The following is a 20,016-nucleotide window of genomic DNA, read 5'->3' as shown; positions in this document are numbered from 1 at the left end:
GAAGTCAGTCACTTCCCTGTTCAGGCAGATTTTGTGTCATTTGGTTCATTAAAAAAGAAAAAAAAAAACCAAAACACACACAAACCAAAACTTTTGGCAATGGTATCACCACCCAAAAATAATGTTGCTGAACGCAGGAGGCGAGTGTGTGACGCACAGCCTTTTGCAGCCTGAAGACCACACATTACTGTCCAGTGTCCCTGCAAGAAAATCCCTTGAGAAAGGGAGTCTCTTAACTATGAAATGAAACATCTTTAGCAGTCAAGACATATGTTGCATATCCAAAATCCTTCCTGAAACATGTTGCTTGACCACCTTACTTCTGATATCTGATACCATACAGACAAAAATTCCAGTTTTTCAAGTTTGTCCACTTTATCACCCAGGCTTCTTGCATTTTTGTCTCTTCTTTCCAACCACATACTGATTTTTTTAGCCCAATTAGAAGTAGTTCTTTCCATAACTGGATAAATCACCAGTTTTCATCAGTCTTAGTGATAAAAAGTGGCACTTTAATGAACCAAACAGTATGTTAAATCCTTTCTAAGCTGACTAATTTCAAGTGAACGATACCTAGCTTTTTCTTAAGAGGCTTGGACAGCTTTGCTGGGATTGTCAAACTACAGTTACCATGCAAGTCCAACACATAAACCCAACCTCTTACAAGAACTTCTCCATACCCTTGACTATACACAGACATGCAACCCACCTGCCTTACTACCTTTCTTCACGTCATCCTTAGATCTGGATCAGGACTGGTAGTCCAAACTGGAGACAGTGCCAGTGGGGCCTCTGAGCCAGGCGGAAGAGCTTCTGCACTGGGGAAGGAACTGCACTCTTCGGGGCTGGGGGTGAAGAGGATGAAAGGCACAGTTGCCAGTGAAGTATGGAGTATTAATAAATACAGCTTGGCTATTCTAGGCAGGTTGCTCACGTACCGAGTGCATACTATTTAACAGAGTGTGTACTGTCAACATCACAAAGGCAAACTGAGTAACTAGTACAAATAGATGGATATAACCTTTGTTTTGCATCCATAAAATAGTTATATGCATTTTGAATTCAGAAACATAGCAAATCAACTGCCTAAAGCCAGTGTTATTGCTTACCTTTACAATATAGATAAAATTGCTTGAATTAACAGAACGCCACCTTTACCAGCTATGTAACATTTTACTGAATAATTACAACTTCCAGACATTTTACAGGATGTACCGAATTCAAGTATAATTACAAAAGAAAGAACATATGCAGAGAAATATTTAAATGTCTACACTTCACAAATCAAAATGACTTCCCTGTACTAATATGAAGTAACCAAGACACAGAATGAAAAAGCCAACACACCAAAAAGCACGGGGGCAGGGGGGGGACACAACACAGGGACATTTGATTAAAAGGCTGCATGGAAAAACATGTTTCAACTTTGAGATGACCCTTTGAAAGTTCTACCACCAGTGAAAATCCTCACCCTTGACTTTCAGACTTAATACAATTTTGGCGATAGCCAAAATGCTTTCCAAATGCTTTAGGCATTTTTCAAATGCTTCTTCTCACATAGTTCTTCAGCATCTTTAATTTGAAGAGAAACTTACAAAAAAACCTTTATATGACATCATTTATACAACACTGCATATTTTTTTCTTCTGTCTTCAGATTTGAAGCAGCTGATCACAACCTCAGAAGTTTTAAATACAGTCTAAATTTAGGTTACAAAAATCAAATGTATCCTAGAGTGTGGAGCTGTATTCCACTATTTTAACACACACCTTCTCCCCATAACAGCACTATGAATGCTGACAATACAAAAATTTGACCAGGCTTACTGTTAGTGTAACACTTATAAAAAGTAACCAAGACCTTTTATTTCAATTGGTGGCTTTGATTTACACAGAAAAAAGAAGTTGTCCTCAAGAGCCTCATGTAATATAGGATAGAACAAGAGTTTTCTGCCTATCTACTATATACTATAGTAGCATATACTATATCTACTATCTACTATAATCTGTTATAGTATCTCTCTGTGGTATTTAAAAAATGTACATCCTTTTCACATTATGTTTTGAATGTTTTCTTTAACTCCTTTTTAGAATGTGATGATTTAAGTAGAAATCGTGCTTATCCAGACATTTAAGCAACTTGAAAAATATGGACTAACATATTCACCAATGATTACAGTACATTGCAAGAATTCTGTAGACTTTAGACCACTGCACTTTTTTTTTCCCCCGTAACATCTTCAGTATGGTGCTTCAATCATTTTCTGGCTAAAAGAATCAATTCATTTTCTCTTTAATTCACACCAGAGGAGTTTTTGCTGGGGGTGGGAAGGAGGAACCACCCAACTATCTGAATATTGCTAAAAGAAAGAGAATGTCATACTACCCAGTTTTATGCATTCTAATCAAGTATCATTTCTTATTGTTCTTTTCCTCTCCAATCATAATTTCTTATTTCTGGCCACATTTCTCAGATTGCGTTCATCTTTTCCTGTTCCCAAGTGCTCAACACCTTAGGTTTTTTCCTTCCTTGTATTCTTTTCTTTTTACCACACACTTTGTTACAGTTTCTTTTCTTTTGCTTCAAGCAAAGCCTGATTGACCGCCGTTTCTATAGTCCATACAACCACACTCAGAGCTCCTGGCACATTTTGTTTTCCTCAAAGGACATGCATTTCAAAAATCTGACTATTGTGCTTTAAAGCCTGGATTCCTATTTCTTTTTATATGTAATAAAGATATAGTCTACTTTTGATCTTAATTATTTGTGTCTCACTAACAAGAAAGGAAAAATTACTTATTTGAGCTACACAACCCCTCTACAAAAAAAAAAAAAGCTTTTTGGTACACCTCAACTTCTGATTTACATTAAGCAAGTAAACTGCAAAAGAGTTGTCAGTTGTACTCTCTATTCAGAGCTAACAATAAGAACAGAAGCAGCATAATGCTTAAGCTAGAAGAAAAAAAAGCACATTGTCATTTTATATTCACTTCTGCAATGTAAGCCTTTAGGCATGTACAGAAGTTCAGTTTTTGTACAGGAGTCAATATTAATCAATTGTTCTATTCTACCAAGACAAAATGCCTTAAGAACATATGACCATAAAACGAAATACTTTTCTTTCAAATCTTAAACAATATGCTTCTGTGGATTCTTTTGTAAGAAACACATCTAAATCAACTTTAGAAAAAGGATTACTTAATCGAGAATTTTCAAAAATTGCCACACTTTCAATACACAAAAGCCTAAAAACTCTTTGCAGGAAGCCTGTATTCGATGCACTCATCATTAGTACAGGTACTTCCATAATGCATAATTTTTTCTTTGTTATGGGGAAAAAAGTCAGCTAAAATGATAGCAAATAAGGAGAATACAGAATTGTAATCAGTGTATTACCTAGGCAAAACATACCTAAAACTCTTCCCCGTACTCCTCCTTATCAAAGAGGGGCCAGTAAAAATCTCTCAACAAAAACTGAGTCTCCAGATATAGCTGAAAAAAACTGCACCTGCCACAATCAGAAAACTCCGGTAGTTTTGGCTAACATGATTTGTAGCTTTCAAAACAGCAATTACTATTGTCAACTATCAATGAACAAAAGTACAGTACAAAATCCAGAGTCCAAGAGTAGCATCTAGCCCTGCGATTAAAAACTTAAGAGGTGCATAATGGCTTCCTCCTCTAAAAGCAATAGTTATTAAAAAATAATAAAATCTGTGTGGGAATTCAAGGAAGGAGAAAAGCAGAAGCTAAAACACTTTCAGCTTGAGTATGAGTCACAGAGGATAAAGGATGCAACTTGTCCTTAAAAAAATACGTTCTCCTGTTCCCTGAGTCCCTGCTATGTCTAGACCAGAACACTCTGCAAACAGTCCACTAAAGTACTTACTACTACAGTATGCTTAATAAATGCTTTAGAAAGTGGAGGGGTAGAGGGAGACCACATCAAATACTGAATTCCACAGTATACAAAGGAGACAATTTGGACTTGAAATTGATTCATGGGGGAAAAGTAATCACTTCAAAATTTTATCTTTTATGGAAAAACAAATTCTACAGGAAAACACGTATTTTTAGTGTCCAGCCAGCTTTGACTTAAAATACACTAAGATCACTCAGTATATTGGAACACTAAGACAATTTTTTCAAACACTAAGTTTTACAGAATTATGAGACATTGTGCAACACGTAAGCAATCTTTCACAAAGCAGAGGGCAGTAGTACTTTGAACACAGTTTGAAAAAAATAGAACCTGCAAGGCCAGTCTACAAAAATACATTTTAAAAGACTACACCTTAATTGAAAAAATCCTAGAATGTAACTTTATTGTTAGCTAAATCCTCACTCCTTTTCCTTAAAAAAATCAATCTAAAAGAAACATTATGCAACTGCATTTGTGATAAGGAAAAAATCCACTCTAAGTTTTCTTTAATTCTGAGGATTCTATCATGTAAATGTATTCACTAAACATTTTCCCCAAAAACACTAAAACAAAAGTAAACTAAGTACTGGACCCACATCACCTCAAGTTTTAGACCATAAAGGCAGTTAAGAAAAAAAGCAGTAAAAATGTCAAAACTGTTAAAAACAATCTGCGAATTATAATATATATTAAAATGTAACAGCTTGGAATTACTTTTCCTTTCCAACCTGACAGGCTCAATGAATTGGTATTTTCATCCAGCTGCAAGACATGTAAACTTACAAGGTACTGCCAAAACTGGTCTGTCTGCCTGCCTTTTTGTGGTACATCACCATCCGGGTCATTTTTAAAAATGGAACTGGGTCCTCAAACTATGTAACTGTGATGTACCCAAACACATTCAGGTTCTGGCTTCTTAAATTCAACATATTGTGATGCTATAATCAATAAGGTAACTGGGAGACAGGGATCTGAATTTTATCTTGGAATACAAACAAAAGGTGTGTGGATGGGTATGCTTCTGACTCAGATAAGGAAATTAAGATCAGAATTCATACGAACTACATCTCTGAAGAATAAGAAAACATTTTTATAGGCTTTTGGAGCAGATGCCCTGTAAGAATTATAAACTCATGCCTCCTCTTAAACAAGATATGGGAACACTTCAGTATCGACATAACATTTACTAACCTCTCAGTGAAATTTCTGCCCTGCAAAGTGCATACTACCACTATTCATTCACCAGTAACTCCAGCATACAAACCACTTAGATCACATTGGCTGTCTCCACTAACCCCCCAGTAAGAACATTTTCCCAGTTTTACTTCTCTGCAGGTTTTTAAGATTTCTGGAATAACATTTTCTGGGTTTATTAAGGTGTTTATTCAAATTCAAAATCCATATAAATATTCTAGGAAAAAGAAAAGAGGTTATGCATTATCAGATGTCAGTGGTCTTCATGAATAAGATAACATCAGCAGAGTGCATACTGAGATGAGAGACAACAGGAGAAATTAGGAGATAGGGTATTTCTCACAATAGGAGAAAGCCAGATAAAGTAAGCCTTCTTTTGGATTAGCCATAAGCAGCTAATATGCTATAAAGAAGCCACCGGTGAATAGGGGTTATGGGCAAGAGTACTAAAGAGACCCCTTCACCCACAATTACTGTATGTGAAGTCCCGTCTGTAGCTAAACTCTGGAATGTTTTTCTACTTAAAATGACCAGCATGCAAAGTGCTTTGCAGTTGTCAGAAGGCATGCTATTTTAAATTCTCATAATTCACTGGTAAGTGACACTTAGTATGAAACAAACATTCTAAAAAGCTTTCAGTCAAATCTGGACATATTGGTCTCCACAATTACTATTTGCTGCAATGCTTGTAATTTAATCTTAAGTTGATTTTTGAAGACTTGTGTTTCATATCAACATTTCTTCTTTCAGCAAGTCAGTCATTACTCAGCAACTGAGTCACTAGGAGTATCTTATTACCACCTCTCACCCATGAGCAATTCTCATTTTACTGAAATACGTTAAAGTGCATAAAGGATTTTCCTCAGAGTTATTTATATGCAGTTATTTCACTTATATTTCAACTTGCATGATCAGTACTCATGGCCTTATTAATAAAGGCTGGGTCTCAAAGAATCTGGTACAACTTGGATGCCTACTGCAGAGAGCCTTGAGGCTGATTATATACAGTGCTAGAATTGCACATTTCAAAGTTACAAACTCTAAGCAGTTATCTCACAATTGTTGAGGACCACTGATAGAATTACTTTACTTTCCCAAACAAGCAAGGTCAATTATTAATAAACACAAAGTAAACGGTTTAGAATTCAGATAACAGATAATGTCTAGAGGTAAATAAATTAAAAGTACAATGTATTCATTTGTTTAATTATAAATAGTTCTAATACATTTTTTACTATTGTAACTTCCAACTACATCTCTTACACCTTCTAGCAAAGACCATATCTGGCAATACAGCCTATTGAAAGTATAAAAAGCCAAAAATGCCAGGTAACTTTTAATAAGCACTACCATAAATATCTCCCAGATTACATCTGAAGATACTTACAAATAAGAGAACAAGTGTCAAAGTAGGGAAAAAAAGAACAAAATTTAAACAGAGGAAGTTCACTGAAATCTCTACACAGTAATTTCTTCACAATAACTTAACATACTCTGGCTAACCACATACAGCTGACTCCACTGAGGAGAAAAACCTTGTTTTTCTGAAGTGCGGCTGGTAATCACAACACTGGCAAAAAGCAGGTTTCCAAGTCATGGTATTTAAGAGAAGGCCAGCGCCTGTTTGAAAGAATTTCTCTCATAGAAAAGAAAAACTGTGAAACAATCACACAGTTGAAATATTATAATTAGTTTAAGGTTGGCAGGTTCCACTGGAACAAACTCTTCCTAGCTAATCTTAATATCTCCCAAGAACCTTTAATGATATCTTGAAAGAAACTAAAGAAGTGCAAACTGACTGCAAAGGGACACAAACGGAAAAACTAAGTGTGTTGTATATTTTCAGGCAGCTATATTTGTGTAACTAAACCTCAAATCTTAAGTTCTGAATTGCAGTAAATATACTCTGACAAACTCTCCTGTGGAATTTAAGTCAAGTAGCTTTTTAAAATTGATTTTGCCATGGAAATCTTTGTTTGCGAGTCTAGCGCTCTCCCAGAAACAGAAGCAGTGCTAACAGTCCAGGAAGCCTACAGCAAAAGTAAGCGAGGTATGGTGCTGAGGTCACTGCAATTTCAGAAGCTTTTCAGCCCTTTACATGACTTCTTTCCAAAATGGTAGCAACCTGAAGATTTCTTCTGCCAAGTCTATAGGATCTCCAAATCCACATGACGAACATCAGGATTTCGTTGCTGAAATAAAATTAAAAACATTTTTATTGAAAATATTCAAACACATTTTTACACATGGATACAAATAATGTACTTTTGGTATGATGTTGGCAACTGGATAACAAATCCCCTTTTCTGGTAACATAGGAACTATTTTAAAATGAGGAATAGCTTCAACAAACATTGCCCATACTTAAGTAATTTTTTGAAGGCTAAGTCATCTTTTTATTTGACAAATACTTTTCAACATCACAGATAAATTACTTCTTATGCTTTATAAAGTATGAAGGAGCCCTCTTGATTTTAAAAAGGCAGTTAGTTTTTATATAAAACCGTCCAAGTAAACATACATATGTCTCACTTTAAGAAAGTTTTAACAGATACTTTTGTGAATAATGGAGAAAATTGCTGAAATAATTTGTTCTATGCCATTGAAGCTATTTATAAAGATTCAAAATACTGTTTCTATTGAGAAATATGCATTTTCTGATATTGTAGAAATATGTTATTGTCACTACATGGATTGTATAATCCATGAGAGGTTTACTGAAAGTCACCAATTTCAAAGTCATCCAGCATGTGAATCTGACTAGCATATTTAGTAAAGCAATCACAGAAATCCCTGCCTATACCAAAACACAGTATTCATGTTTATAAAATAATTATTCATGATCCTACTCCTCAAAAACCATGAAGAACTGGATCTGCTGGTGCAATTAAACTCAAAAATAATATTTTTATTTTTAAGCAGCACCACTCTAGGGATAGAAACTAAAACTAGAATATTTATCAAATATAATAAGCAAGGACAGCCATGCTCTTGAGCAGTGTCTCCTGATGACTGGAAAAGACAGTCATGACAGGACTGTATTTGTCCGGCAGTCAGTATACTTGTAGTTGTGTATTCATGCCAGAAAAGGTAAGATTAACAGCCACAATATAACTATAAAATTAAAAATGGAAACAATCCTTTGTTGCATCAACCAAAGGATATTTAAATTGCAGAATTAAAAAAAAAAAGTAGTAAGAAAGTTATAACAGGCTTATAAAAGAAGTAAACACTGTACTGCTTCGAAAAGAGCAAAAATTGTCAAGTAAAGCCCTCATCACACACTAATATAGTTGATATAATGCTAAGTACCAGATTAAAAAAAAAAAAAAATTTGAAGTTTGCTTCTTTACAACCAAAACAGAATTCAACAGCCTGTAAATAATGTGACATTCTGAGAATACAGTAACAAAGACACAATCAGGTCTCAATTCACAAAAATATTGTTCTACAGTGGTATAAAACTGAACAAAATATGTAACAAATGGATCAATGGCAAAGTAAGGGTTTGCTGCTGGTCAGAACTTAGTTAATGATACTATATAGCAAGAAAATTTGCATTAGGATTATCAACCTCTTCCGCTCTCCCATATTTACAAACAAAATCCCAAAAAGTAGATGCAGCGATATTGTTTAAAATATATCACAGAATAAGCACTCCCTAATAAGCAGCTAAATTTTACCTTTAGGTCCTTCTCAAGTCTGTCTACTTCAGCTCCCAGTGTGTCAATGATATTCTCACCATGCTTAAGCATGAAGGCTTCTAACTCTTCAAGGGTTTTCACTTGTTGAATTTCCTAGGAAGAAGTCAAGTTTAAGAGGTTGAGATGAGGGAAAGATAAGAAAGGAATAACACTACAGAGGGTCCTGACATATGGGGGGGGGGGGGGGCAGGAAACACACAAACACTTTTCAGCTTTTGCCATTTCCTTTCAAAACGTCATCTGTTCTTATGTCTCAAAGACACAGAAGAGTAGCATCTATTCAATGAAAACAGCTGGCTTACCATTACACCTGCACTTGATACAAAACCTTCTTCTATCTTTAATGGATTTCCTCCCGTATCTGCCAAGTAAGTTTAAAGAATTCCATTCATTTTCCAGAAGCTTCTGGGGTATCCCTTGCTCACAGCAAGGCAGAGCAAGGTACCCCTGTGTATTCTTCCCTCATTTTCATACATTCTTGCTATACCATTACACTGCTTACTCTGGGCATCACATTACCAACTCATCTGAAAATCCACAGGGATTACTAAGAATGCTGCTGTAAATACAGCTCCTCCATAATATCAAAAAACTCAAAGATAGTTGATAGGAAAGGAACTCAGACTAGGAGACCCACAGCATACGCAACTGAAGGAATGAGGTTAAGGAAGACATGATGCTATGCTCCTCCCTCCAAAAAACCACAGGCATCAGAAGCACCAAAGCAGGTAGTACAGCATTATCATGAGCTTTCCTTAGAGGTCTCACACCAAGTTGGCCAGAAGCCATTTGCCCTGTAGTATCTCAGCCATAGTTTAGGCGATATAGCTGCAGTATGTTTAGGACAAATAGGTTATTGCCAACAGACAGAGTAATGATGAAATACCTAATTATTCTTGCGTATACAACTACAACACAACATCCATTTCTCCCCCCCCCCAACCTGAAAAGGAATAATGTATTTGAGTAAGCTTAAAAGATACCCCGACCACAATAACCTATGGCTACAATCACAGCAAGTCTAACAAGAAAAAGAAATGAGATTAATCTGAATGACAACATTTCAACAAATATTTCGCAACTTTAGAAAGAGTAATGTTAATAGCAGTGCCAGTTGAATGAGCTAATTATTTGAAAAAACTATAGATCAAAAGGCAAGCACTATGTCTGCCCTTGACTTCGGGTGGCTGAGTCCTGCTGAAAGCAGCTATCCTTCAACAATGGTTTTATAGCTGACACAAGGTTACTACATGAAACTACAATGACCTGCGTAAGAAACAGTTGCCAACCTAGAAACCATCAGGAAGAACTTTCCCAACAATACTAGTTGGAAGAACCAGTGAAGGTTGTACGCAATCACCAAAGGGAATAGTGGGTAAAGAAAAAAAGCTAACAAAGCCTTTGAAAAGTAGCGTACTAAACAGCTGCAACAGCAAAGCAACTGAGACTTGGCAATATAAGACCAAGCAAACCTGCAGGGCCTCAGTTGTACAAAGCTGATAGCACTCTTCCTCTCAGAAATGTATTAAATTGAAATCCAATACATGAAAAGATCACTTACTGCACTAAATATATAGTATACATATATTTTTATTTTGACATTAAAGGGTGGTACTTTTTAAAAGCTGGGACACTAACTGTTTAAAAAATTGCAGTAATTTAAACGTAAACTCAGATAACTTCTAAGTCGTGTTTAACAGACAGACATAAAATGCAGGCATCTGACATCTACTTTTCATTTTGAAAGGGCAGCAAAGAAAGAAATTTGTAGGTACACAAGCAAGTTACTGGTGAAAATGGGTAGGCAAGCAAAACATTTAGCCCACTTAAAACTCTCCTTGTAATTTAGATAAATTATTCTTTACTTCATAGCTTTGCCATGTAGAATCCAGCTGAAAGCAGTTTTGCATTTCTATATTGAAGAGAGAGATTAAGAAAAGCTACTCTGAACAACACTAAAATTGGAGACAGACACTTGCTTAAGGGTGGTTAATTGTTAAATGCTGTCAAAATGCTAAGTCATGTGATGCAAGCAATCCATATTCAAGCCTAGTCTGAATGGCAGGATCTATAAACCGTAACACTGCCTCTTCAGCACCCAAGGCAAAGGGATCTGCCAAAACAGATGCTTATTCTCAGGTGACAGGCTTCCAGTTTTAACTAGAGATCTTGTAATTCAATAAAAATTTATTGGAAGAATTATGTTCTCATCAAAATTATTTTGGACAAATATGTATTTTCTAACAAAAAAGTGAATTAAAAAAAATCTGCCCTTCTCCTACCCAGGCCCTACTCAGTCCAGAAGTGGCTCTACTTCAGCAGCACACAATATGATTCCGTGTACAGATATTTAACACACTAACACAAAGCAAAAACATCTGCAATCCTGCAAAATGAAGAAGTGGAATATATCTCACCTACTTGAAAATCTTTTTAGACATACTTGAAATTGAAAAGTAAATATCAAATACTGGAAGTTACAAAATCATTTTTTTTTTTAAACATACTTGTAGCAGCTGTTCAATGTCTTGTTTTTCCAGGTAAGAACGAGTAACAACCCGTCCATCAAAGTCTACTTCTGCCTTGAATCTCACTTTGCTCATTCCCATGTCTGTGGCTTTAACATCATGAATTGCTCTGAAACACATAATTTTTAAAGAAAATGTAGAACAACATAAAACAAACAACTAGCTAGTTTGACTTCTGATGTTAACAATATTGTCACAGCAAAATGATCCTGTAATTTTAAAAGGCCACTGCCTTTGACTAACATATCCTCATTTTGCCACCACACACTTCCATTAAATACTGATTTATATTTAACCAGTTACACCACTTCCACAGGTATCTGCTACACCAACACATCTATAAATGGGTCGCTGTAATAAAAGACAGACTACAAGAAGCTTCACAGATTTAAAACAAGACTAATAGTAACTAAAAAAACTAAAAAGACTAAAAAAACCCATCCCACAATAGAAAGTGAGAACTTCCCTCTTCTGAGTTAAAACTTTCAAGTTCAATTTATTTGCTACTGCACAAAAGTTTTTGTGTATATACATATACATGACACTATTTAACAATCTTTAAGTACCCTCAATTCTGAGGTATGGAACAATAATCTATTGTCAATTACTGAAAGCACACATTGCAATTATAGAAGTGTCCTTTCCTAGGTAACTACAATTGGTAAAGGCATGACGTTTTGGAGAATCTTCTATTTAAAGTTACATTTGATATAAGAAAAAGTTATGGATATTGTGCTTGGAACTCATTTTTGATCATACCGAATTACTGATCATGACTAATCACAATACAGCTGCTTGTAAATGCTGAAAATGTATATTTATTTAAAGGTTCCTAACAGGTACTAGAACATGAATGTTGCAATATGTTTATATTTTGGTCCTTTGAAAACTTATGTTTTTCTATAGCATAGTTTTGTTCTAGTTTGTTAGATAAACTCCGTGATGTGTGAATATAGGTAATAAACAAAAAGCCCTCTATTTTTCAGGGATAATAAGATATGAAGCAAACTCAGGACCCAGACATATTGTGGTGCATTTCAACAGTGGAATAAATATAAAATAAAATCATAAAATAAAATACTCTAGTTTTTTTTTCTAATTAGATTAACACAAACTTAGTTTATCTTTAAAGCCAAGTAGAATTTAAAATTGCCACTGCAGAGTAAGTTTCCACATTTTCCCATCAAGGCCAGAAAAAAAGTGGAGACCAAAATATGGGACATAAATCACAAAGAAGTTTCAAATTTTTGAAATTCTTTCTTCTGACATTTCCAAAGCAAAACAAGTATCTGAGGTCAACTATAAAATATTCCAAAGACTTTGGTTTTATTAACAGAAAAATGCAATCTTGACAATTTTTTAAATTCTAACACAAAATTTAGATTCAGCAATAAAGCTCACTTGATGGAACGTACTGAACTGTTTTTCCCCATTCATTTTACTAAGTTGTGCAATTTCACAGCATCTTTAAATTTAGCATGCCCTTTGTCTTAAGCAAATTTACCCTTTCCAACTAGAAATGTTTCTTCTCATCTGAATCTTTATAAATCAGAACTAACTTTCACAGGCGGTGCAGGAAGAAAGCAGAAGGCATATATTTCGAAGTAGCCTGCTAGAGTGAACAGCCAACAAAGAACAGGAGGCAGAAATTTAAGATGAACAGTCACAGGAAATGTTTGTGGAATATTTCTTGTAAAACTCGGGGTGGAGGAGAGGTAAGCACATTAAAAATGAAATAGAACATGAAGTAAATACAGAGGCACCAAAAAATGCATCTTAGTAAACATTTAAGCAGATTAAAAGAACTATCAGCTTACCGGTAGCAATAAAGAATTTCTAGCTCCAATCAAATTTACACAGCTATTCTGTGGGAAGCTACCAAATCAAAACAGTATTAACTGGAGTAACCTAACCGGCATCAAACTACCTCCTCACACAAGAGGGTATTTAAGATAACGGAGGTGGTTCAATGAGGGTTATTGAAGAGAATTTGAATCCATGTGATTCAAAAATGTTGCAGATATATCAAGTGCCTACCAGAGCTAAGCAAGAAGATAACAAGAGAGATTTGAGATTCTCATTAAGCAGTAACCTGATAAAATTCAGTGGAATTATGCATATTCGGCAAATATGAAGGAAAAAGAGTCTACCTTACTGCTTATAATCTGTCCAGGAAAGATAAGACAGTGAGTCAGGAGGAGAAAAATCACTAATAATTCAAAAATACAAATGCCTATGCTAAAACTTCAAGCTACAAAGCTTGCTTATGGAAGCTTCTGGATGGCTAGTAGACACCATCAATTCAAACTAGGGAAAAGAGCAAGTTTCACATTAAAGAAAAATTTGTCAGAGGGCGTCAAGTTACTGGTTTTGAGCCATCAGTTGTAATACTTTTTTTTTCCTCCAAACCAGAATGACAGATTTTCCGGTACAACAGTAGAACAATTACCCAACAGCTGTTACAATGAAGTAAAAATTAAATATGAAACCGTCACTAAGAATAGTTTATGCCTAGGGATCCGTGATTACATTCCATAAGAACAGAATCAGGACAGTCTGTACCACATCATATATTTTATTTCACAGTTCTGAAGTGTAGGAGATTAGGCTTTCAGTTAAGATGAACACAAGAAAGATTTAGGCACCAAAGGTGTGAATGAGAGTTAAGAATGGAATGTTTGTATAGGAAAAAATAAAATCAAATAATTTTCCAGCTGAGAACAACTCTGACTGAATGCCCATGCTGGATCACAAATGAAATAAGGGCTACAACTAGAAATTACCAAGCAAAATGAAAAGGAAGAGGAAATAAAATAGCCATGAGCCTAAAAAAATTATGAAGTCCAGCAAACTGATAGGAGAAGCATAAAAAAAGACATTGTGTGCGATACAAACCAACATTTTTAAAGTATAGCAAAACCAAAGGATAACCTGGAAACACGCCTGCTACTAGATGGAAATAGTAAAATTGTTCCTGATTATACAGAGTGTGCAGAAACATGCAATAATCATTTTCTTGATCTAAAAAAGCAAAACAATGTATTAGTACAACAGAGCATTTCCCTATTAGTAGCAGAGAAGCATACTGGATATTTAAAAGGAAAAAAATGCTTCTAATTCAGCAGACTCCACAACTTGCATTCAAGAGTAAAAAGAACTAAGAATAACTGTGAAGGCCAATTAATTTTTCATCCTGCAATACTGATGAGAATTAAAAAAAAAAAAAAAAAAAAGAGTAGATTAACAACACTGTGACAAAATTTAAGAACGGCAAATGAGGCAATCCATTTAACTAAAGACAATTTCACCTGACAACCCAAGGAAAAATAGTGAAAAAGGTGGTTAAAAAATTGATATATCAAGAGCATTAATTCCAGTCATTAAGATTTTATGGAATGTAGGTCTTGTCAAACCCTGTAAAAAGAAAAAAAGGGGGAGGGAATCAAGATTTAGCTGAAAAAAATATCAACACCACAGAGATTATTTATTTTAGTAGTACATGAGTTAGTTTTGTCTGATAAATCAAATACTTTATAATTAGCAGTGGAACATGATGTTCAGGTAAGCTACTGCTGGAGTAGTGAGTTAAGCAGTGGTGGTGCTGACGGGGGGGAGCAGAAATCAGAGCCTCTGGACCCTTTGGCCAATTTGGATATAAAATACCTTCTGATGAATACTAAATGATTCCCTAATATATTCCCTTCATATTTGGCAGAACACATCTGAAAATAAAGATTGCAAACCCTCCCTGAAAGAACAAGGGAGGACTGTTCTGGGAAGCAGCAACTGCAAAAAGGATTGCATTGAGAACTCAGATAAACTTTGACAGATGAAAACCCTGAAAGGTTGAAAAAAAAAGAGCAAGTATTAGTCACAGCTTTAGAAGCATACCAGTACTCAGGAGCTTTTTCTTTTACATTTGGTGTCAGCAAGAAAAATGTAAGAGTAGGACAGACTACTACACAACTCCATTTAAGAAAATGGGAGAGTTCGAAAGTTCAAGAAAATGCTGAAACTCTTACAGGCCCAAAGCTATGTTGATGAAGCCTTTTGTACAAGTAGAAGAAATACTTGGTGCTAAAAGACTTCCTCATTTCACAGGAAAAAGTTGAAAACAAACCAACCAAACTAACCAAAGGTTGGAATAAGAAAAAAATTAGAGTAGCTTTTTCCCAAAATTATGCCTAGTTACAGGCAAGGGTAATATACATTTACATCTCAGAGAATTTTGAGGTCGAGACCAGGTGTCTTAAGATATTAGGCTTGTAACAAGAACTTGGTCAAAAACGAAGTGTGTGCTAAAAGAAATCAAAGCGGATAATGTAATGGATCTAAGAAAGAGATCACTGAATACAAAGTGCATACAGAAGGTCCTGCAAACAGTGGTATGAGAAGTACCTAAACGTGTTTCGGCTTCTAACCTTAAGAGAAACATGCAGTTTCTTACCAAGTCTTCACTTTTTTTATTCTTCTTGCTTTTTTAAAATTAGGTTACTTCTTGTTTTAAAAAAGTGTCTACAGCAAGAAGGAGATGAACTAAGTCTATTCTGTTGAGAAGTTATAGCCATTTACAAAATGGAATATAATATAAAATGGTGCTTGGGATAGGAGAAATTTTATTTTTCCAGCCTGAGACAAGCAAAAGCCACCTGTGCACTTTGGAAAAGAGAACTACAGAAATCATGTACAAATAACCATGTGAACTCACCTACTCACAGCACTGTTGACACATGCACCACCATTCAGACTAATCCAGGGCCACCACAAATACTTTAACAGAGTTTAGTTACTGACATGTGAGAATTCTAACACAATTCTATTCCAAAATACGAATCTTGTTTAGCTTCTGGAATAAAGGGCATGTCAATCAGACTTGTTGCTTGCAACTGAGATGATGCAGCACTCAATTTCTTTCAAGTATTCTGGTGTTAACTAATGGGCTTAAGTTTTTTTCCCTCCAGAGGTCACTAATGACTATGAATAAAAAAAGCACTAAAATATTCCAGCTGATTTACACAGAAATATATTCCTGAATAAAGATTAAGAAGAAAATAAAAGGGGTTTACTTCTAAATCAATGTTAATAGGGTTAAAGTAAGCTAAAATAGCTGCTTAAAAAGCATTTAAACAAGATTTCAGAATCACAATGCACTATAAGTTTCTTTCATTACAAATTGCAGATTTCCAAATAAAGAGAAATTAGCATTAAGTTCATTCTGTAAGCATCTAACATGCAGAATCTATTACATCATAATACTACTGCAGCACTTCACTGCCAACTGCTACAGAATTCCAGACGCTGAATATTAACAATAACAGAATTTAAATATTTAAGTGCTAATAACCTATAAAAGCAGCATTACAGTATCATTTAAGTGCTTGCATTTCATGCATTTGAAAATAGTTTTAAGTTTGTGATGGCTTTCTCATTAAGTCATTGTCAACTCCTGTAATTAATGTAACTGTTAGAACACATTTGCAATTTTATTTCAGCTGTGGAACATCTGAGAGGTACAAGTATTCACTTACTTAAATTTCTAGCACAGAAATAGAAGTTAGTAATAATTAAGATTCTAAAATCTCAATACAGAAGAATCTGCCCTAAAAATAATTAATCTCACCAGATTTCTCTCATTTAAAGTGCTTGAACTATTTTTTCCAAATGTTATTTTCTTGCTTTTTGTTGTTATTAGTAGAGATTGAGCTGTAAAGTTTCTTACCTTACCACGGGATCACTTTCCAGTAGCTCGGTGAGTCGCTGCAGTTGTTCAGGTTGAATGGATCGTCCCAGCAGGGCTTCAGTGTTAGTGTAGATTAGAAATGCCGACACAGTTCCTAACAAAGTTCCAACACCTAGAGACCCCACGCTGTCATAATAAGGGTTTCCTAAACAAGACATGTCAAATTAGTTTCACAGAGCATTTCTAAAACATAACAGAAAATTCAGATTTCACACTGAAAAGAGTACATATTTGGGGGGATTTTTTGGTTTTTGCTTTTTGGTGGGATTTGTTTGTTTTGGTTTGGGTGGGGATTTTTAAATGCACTGGCAATTCTTTCCTACTGAGAAACAAGATGAAGCTGGAAGAAAACAAGTTATCTTAAGATAAAGTCTCAAGTCCCTCCTGTCCCTCAGCCACTCCTGTCTCCTGCAGGACTAATAAATGAATAAACTCCTGTCAGCTACTTGGGTTTCTGTTTCTGGGATTTACCTTTATTAATATAAAATAATACACACCTAAACACAGGTAGTAGCACAAAAGTCTGTGGTTTTTTATCAGTAACTCAAAGACTTGGAAGTATTGACCATTGCTGGAAAACAGTACTTATATAATAAGTTTTAAACACTTATTCATTCATATTCAGATTTGTAGAAACAGTAATGTATTAAGTTTATGAAGGAAACTAGAGATGGAATAAAAAACTGAATTCTATATAAAAAATGAAACGTGCAATTAACTCATTAGAAGCCACAAAGAAACAAAATTACCACATTTATTTTCTTAAACAATTGAAAAGCCAAAGCCAATACTTAAAAAGGGACAAATAAATAATCTTCCCTCTTTAGAAAACTTAACTGTGTGCAGCAAGACAGACTTTGAATCAGTTGCCATATAGATCATCCTACCTGCATGAGTTAGGTTTGCCACACTGTTCAGGGGCCGCTATTGTAATCTGAAGATAACACTAATACCACTACGTATCAAAAGGAATGAAAGAACTGCTTCCTTAAATCCTCCCCACGTGCACGGGGAGCTGCACACCACTGAATAAGGAAGCTCAAGCTACATAATCCCACTGTGGCACAGTGTCATTTACATAACTGACTACAATAAATATACCTTTAGTAAAAAATACCTTCATTTGTATGACAAAATAGCTCAAAAGGAAGTTAGATCCATCTACATATACTCTTTCAAGCTTAACCCCACCAACAATAGTCATATGAAAAAAACCAAACTTTTTTTTTATTTTAAATGTTTTCAACTCCAACTACTAGAAATCAGATCAGAGAACAATATACACCTCCAGAAGCTTACACAGTACACGTATCAGAAAAAGAGTAGAGATGTATTTAAGTCAACCAATATAAACTAAATGCTCTATGTGTGTATCATGCACAGGAGGAAATTCACATCCTTCTTGCCTCAGTTTGAGGCAGAATTTTACCTGTTAAAGAAGTCAGACCCATACAGGTAGCAGCTACGGCCACACTCAGAACTGCTGCAGCATCCTCCAGTAACACCACATTTGTACTAGGATCACGACTCTGCACGACTGCGTATACAAGAAAAAAAATTACATTGCTTTGGAAAGTTTATCTTTTTACTGTGCATAATGTAGTAAAGATACTACATTATGCACAGTACTTAAACTATACTAACACCAGCAACTTAAGAGAAATATTTCCCTAAGTATATAGGTGTAAACTGAATTTTTGCATATGCACACACTTCTGAAAGCATTCATAAAAACACAGAACAAGCCCTGTGCCAATTATGGAAGCTTCTCCAAAATGTTTGAAAAATTCAAAGGGGCATTTATCCTGAAAAATGCAAGTAGTTTAGTAAACATATCTAAGTAGCATTACTTAAATCAACAGGTTTTCACCTAATTTGTAAAATGTATTTGTTACTAGAATAGAAAACAGATCAATAAAGCAAGGGGAAAGGGAAAACAGTCAAAACTGTTTCTATCATTATGCAAATACTGGTAAATAGATTCTGTTTTAAATAACCACATACCTTATTGCTAGAACGACACATACCATATTGATAAAATGACAGACCCTTGGCTCGAGCACTCCTGCGAATTTCATTTATAGCAACAAGAAGGGTAGCTGAAACAACACCAAAGTAGTTGCTGAAAATGGTTAGAGGCAAAAAGACTTGTTTCCATTTTGAAGAGAGGGAACTTTTCTTTTTATCATAGCAACAGATCATCAAGAAAGCTCTGATTATTGATACTTTGAATAATGACAAAGCATAAAGCTACCATCTTTTCTACATGCATGTCTCCCATACAGATTGGAACAGTTATATTCACTGATAGTTTAATACCAAAAAGGCATTCTACATTCACTTTCCAAATGATGTGTTCTTCAACTTATATACATAGACAGATAAGACAAAAGTTTTCCCTCTTTTTTTTTGTTTATTTACAACACAGGTATTTGCAACAGAGCTGAAAACTTTACTGTGTAAGCAAGGACCAATTATTACTGTAATTATCCACATTGTACTCTTGGAGATTACGGATAAATAGAAATATTTCTTGAAACTGCATACCTCCTTCAGATACCAGTGACCCTGCTAAAATGCAGTATGCCTGTATGAAAAAAAAAAGTCTCAATTATTATGTTATATGCATATTTGTACAGATCTCTTCACCATAGCCTATCCAAATGCACCATTCCAGAACCTCATTACCCACTGTGCCATGTAGCTGTCCCTAAACAGAAGGCAACCAACAATATTTGAATTATGCAATATATTGCAAAATAGGAAAGGAGGGCCTCTTGGGAGGTGTGAAGGGAGGATGCAGGGTTTAAAGAACAGCTCATTTTGCTATAAGATCAGTTATAGTTTAACATGATCTTTTTCTTAAAACACATTCTCATTAAGGATGGTTTGAGTTAATTGTGTTGGGACTCAAACTGACTCAGGAAG

The 20,016-nt window shown here is 35.1% G+C and overlaps 1 protein-coding gene across 1 annotated transcript in view; it reads right to left on the bottom strand.

The window, feature by feature from the left end:
- Nucleotides 1-3,332: 3,332 nt before the first annotated feature.
- The window catches only part of SLC30A9 (solute carrier family 30 member 9), a 39,970-nt gene continuing 23,286 nt past the window's right edge, over nt 3,333-20,016 (bottom strand). The window contains exons 12-18 of the mRNA XM_075499993.1: nt 19,636-19,675; nt 19,116-19,187; nt 18,518-18,625; nt 17,068-17,233; nt 11,328-11,457; nt 8,800-8,913; nt 3,333-7,308 (exon numbers count right to left, since the gene is read on the bottom strand). Coding sequence (XP_075356108.1) covers nt 7,264-7,308; nt 8,800-8,913; nt 11,328-11,457; nt 17,068-17,233; nt 18,518-18,625; nt 19,116-19,187; nt 19,636-19,675 — 675 coding nt within the window. The 3' untranslated portion in view covers nt 3,333-7,263. The remainder of the gene's footprint in view (nt 7,309-8,799; nt 8,914-11,327; nt 11,458-17,067; nt 17,234-18,517; nt 18,626-19,115; nt 19,188-19,635; nt 19,676-20,016) is intronic.

The sequence above is a fragment of the Mycteria americana genome, chromosome 4, assembly GCF_035582795.1.
Source record: "Mycteria americana isolate JAX WOST 10 ecotype Jacksonville Zoo and Gardens chromosome 4, USCA_MyAme_1.0, whole genome shotgun sequence".
Taxonomy (NCBI): Eukaryota; Metazoa; Chordata; class Aves; order Ciconiiformes; family Ciconiidae; genus Mycteria; species Mycteria americana.
The sequence above is the reverse complement of the archived record's forward strand: the minus strand, read 5'-3'. Positions and strand labels throughout refer to the sequence as shown.